At 43.7% G+C, this 2,138-nt stretch overlaps 1 protein-coding gene across 1 annotated transcript; it reads left to right on the plus strand.

The window, feature by feature from the left end:
• Positions 1 to 731: 731 nt before the first annotated feature.
• LOC140983873 (uncharacterized) lies at positions 732 to 1,766 on the plus strand. Its single transcript, XM_073451029.1, has 2 exons — positions 732 to 1,243; positions 1,682 to 1,766. The coding sequence occupies exons 1-2, from the start codon at positions 732 to 734 to the stop codon at positions 1,764 to 1,766; spliced, it is 597 nt and encodes a 198-aa protein (XP_073307130.1).
• Positions 1,767 to 2,138: the final 372 nt, after the last annotated feature.

A 2,138-nucleotide genomic window follows, 5' to 3' on the forward strand; every position in this document is an offset into this window, starting at 1 on the left:
CAAATATTCTGATTTCATGTTATTGTGTACGATATTTAAATAAGTGTTTTTAAGTTTTTTTAGAAAACTTTATATGTGATATTTTCATTGCAAATATTTTAAATGATCAGTTTATTGTTATCGCAATTTGAAGGTTTTTATTTAATTAAGAAACTTTTTTTATTTTTCCGCAAAATTTAAAGTAGTTAAAATTACGGTACGTTACAGTTGGTATCAGAGCGGTGTTCTTGTAAAGGGTTATGCCTTTTGCCAGTTGCGAGAAGCTCACGGAGTCACACCTCATGTCTGTAAGTTTTAAGTTTTCTTTGTAGTAAGCATGAAATCATGATTTCAGGATATACATGTTTTAAGTTCAAATTTCTTGCATCCAGCGATATTTATATAAGGTTATTGTATGCTGGGTTACGTTTTGGGTAAATTTTTAGGACGGTATGCCTCCTAGACGTTTGGTTGATCGTGAAGCAAGGGATGAGGACAGAGAGGCTTGTGATGGGGAGAGGGCCACTCCTCCTCCTCCACCGCAAAATATGCAGGCACAAATGCTTGCAGGTATGACTCAGTTCTTCGCACAGTTTGCGGGAAACAATGCTGCAGTAGATACAGGGGCCAGGCACAGGCCGGAGGCAGTATATGAGAGGTTCAGGAGGATGGACTCAAAGGAGTTCTCGGGGACTACTGACCCGATGATAGCTGAAGGATGGATTTAGTCCATCGAGATGATTTTCGATTTCATGGAGCTGCCGGATATAGACAGAGTTAGATGCGCCACCTTTCTGTTGTCAGGAGATGCTAGATTGTGGTGGGAAAGTGCATCAATGTCAGTGAACTTGCAAACGCTGACTTGGAATGGTTTCAAGGAAGTATTCTACTCGAAGTACTTCACTGAGGAAGTACGTTCCCGAATGACCAGGGAGTTTATCACTTTGCGACAGGGAGATAGTAGTGTCACAGAGTTTGTCAGAAAATTTGAGAGGGGGTGTCATTTTGTACCCCTGATTGCGAATGATGTCCGCGAGAATCTGAGGCATTTTATTGATGGGTTGCGACCGATCGTGCGCCGTGATGTGAGGGTTGCTGGTCTTACTACCTATGCCGTTGCTGTACCTAGAGCCTTGGCGGCAGAGCAGGACCAAGGGGATATCGAGAGTGATAGGCAGGGCAAGAGGCCCTATCAGGCACCTCAGCAACAACAACAACAGCGACCCCAGTTTAAAAGGCCCTTCCAGGGTCAGCAGGGAAAGAGGTCATTTCAGGGACCGCCGAAAGGCAAGGGTCCTATTCCTCAACAGAAGGCTCCTCAGAGACCCGGTGAGTACCCAGTGTGCCCGAAGTGCAACCGCCAGCATCCGAGACAGTGTTTATTTGTATCGGGCAAATGCTTCAAGTGTGGAGCCAGTGATCATATGTTGAGGGACTGCCCGCAATGGAGGCAGCCGAATCAGGGGAGAGTGTTCGCCATGCAGGCAGAGGAGGCGAACCCAGACACGACCCTGTTGACTGGTAATTTATTTAACTCAGCACCGTATAATTTTTTTTGCTATGCATGTTTCAAATTTGATTTGGGATTATTAGCGTGCTAGTTAGTATGATTGGTGACTTGTATAGAAATTTTCTACTATGCTTGAGGTTAAGATTAGTATTTTGGGATTTATGTTTTGTGAGTTGTGTTAACAACTCTCAGGAAATATCTTCATAAAGAGTGTAGCCACGAAGGCTTTGATAGATTCCGGGGCCACTCACTCTTTTATTTCGGAGACATTCGCTAATCATTTGGATTTCAAGTCCATTGGGTTAGACGTAAACTATTCAGTGACAATCCCATCAGGGGAAGAGTTATCAGCTACTAGTGTGGTCAGAGACATCGATCTTGAACTACAGGGCCACCTAGTGTATGCCGATTTGATTGTGTTGCCAATGCCAGAATTTGATATCATTTTGGGAATGGACTGGCTGACGAAGAACAGAGTTCTTATTGATTTCAAGAAAAGGTCAGTGTTGGTAAGACCTTTGGGCATGGAGCAGTTTCTCTTTGAGCTAGATAGTAAAGAAGTTTCTCTCGCATAATCTTTTGCATGCAGGCTCGGAGACTTATTCTTAAGGGGTGTCAGGCTTTCTTGGCCAGCGTTATTTCCGCACCT

The sequence above is a fragment of the Primulina huaijiensis genome, chromosome 9 (assembly GCF_012295235.1).
Source record: "Primulina huaijiensis isolate GDHJ02 chromosome 9, ASM1229523v2, whole genome shotgun sequence".
NCBI classification, from domain to species: Eukaryota; Viridiplantae; Streptophyta; class Magnoliopsida; order Lamiales; family Gesneriaceae; genus Primulina; species Primulina huaijiensis.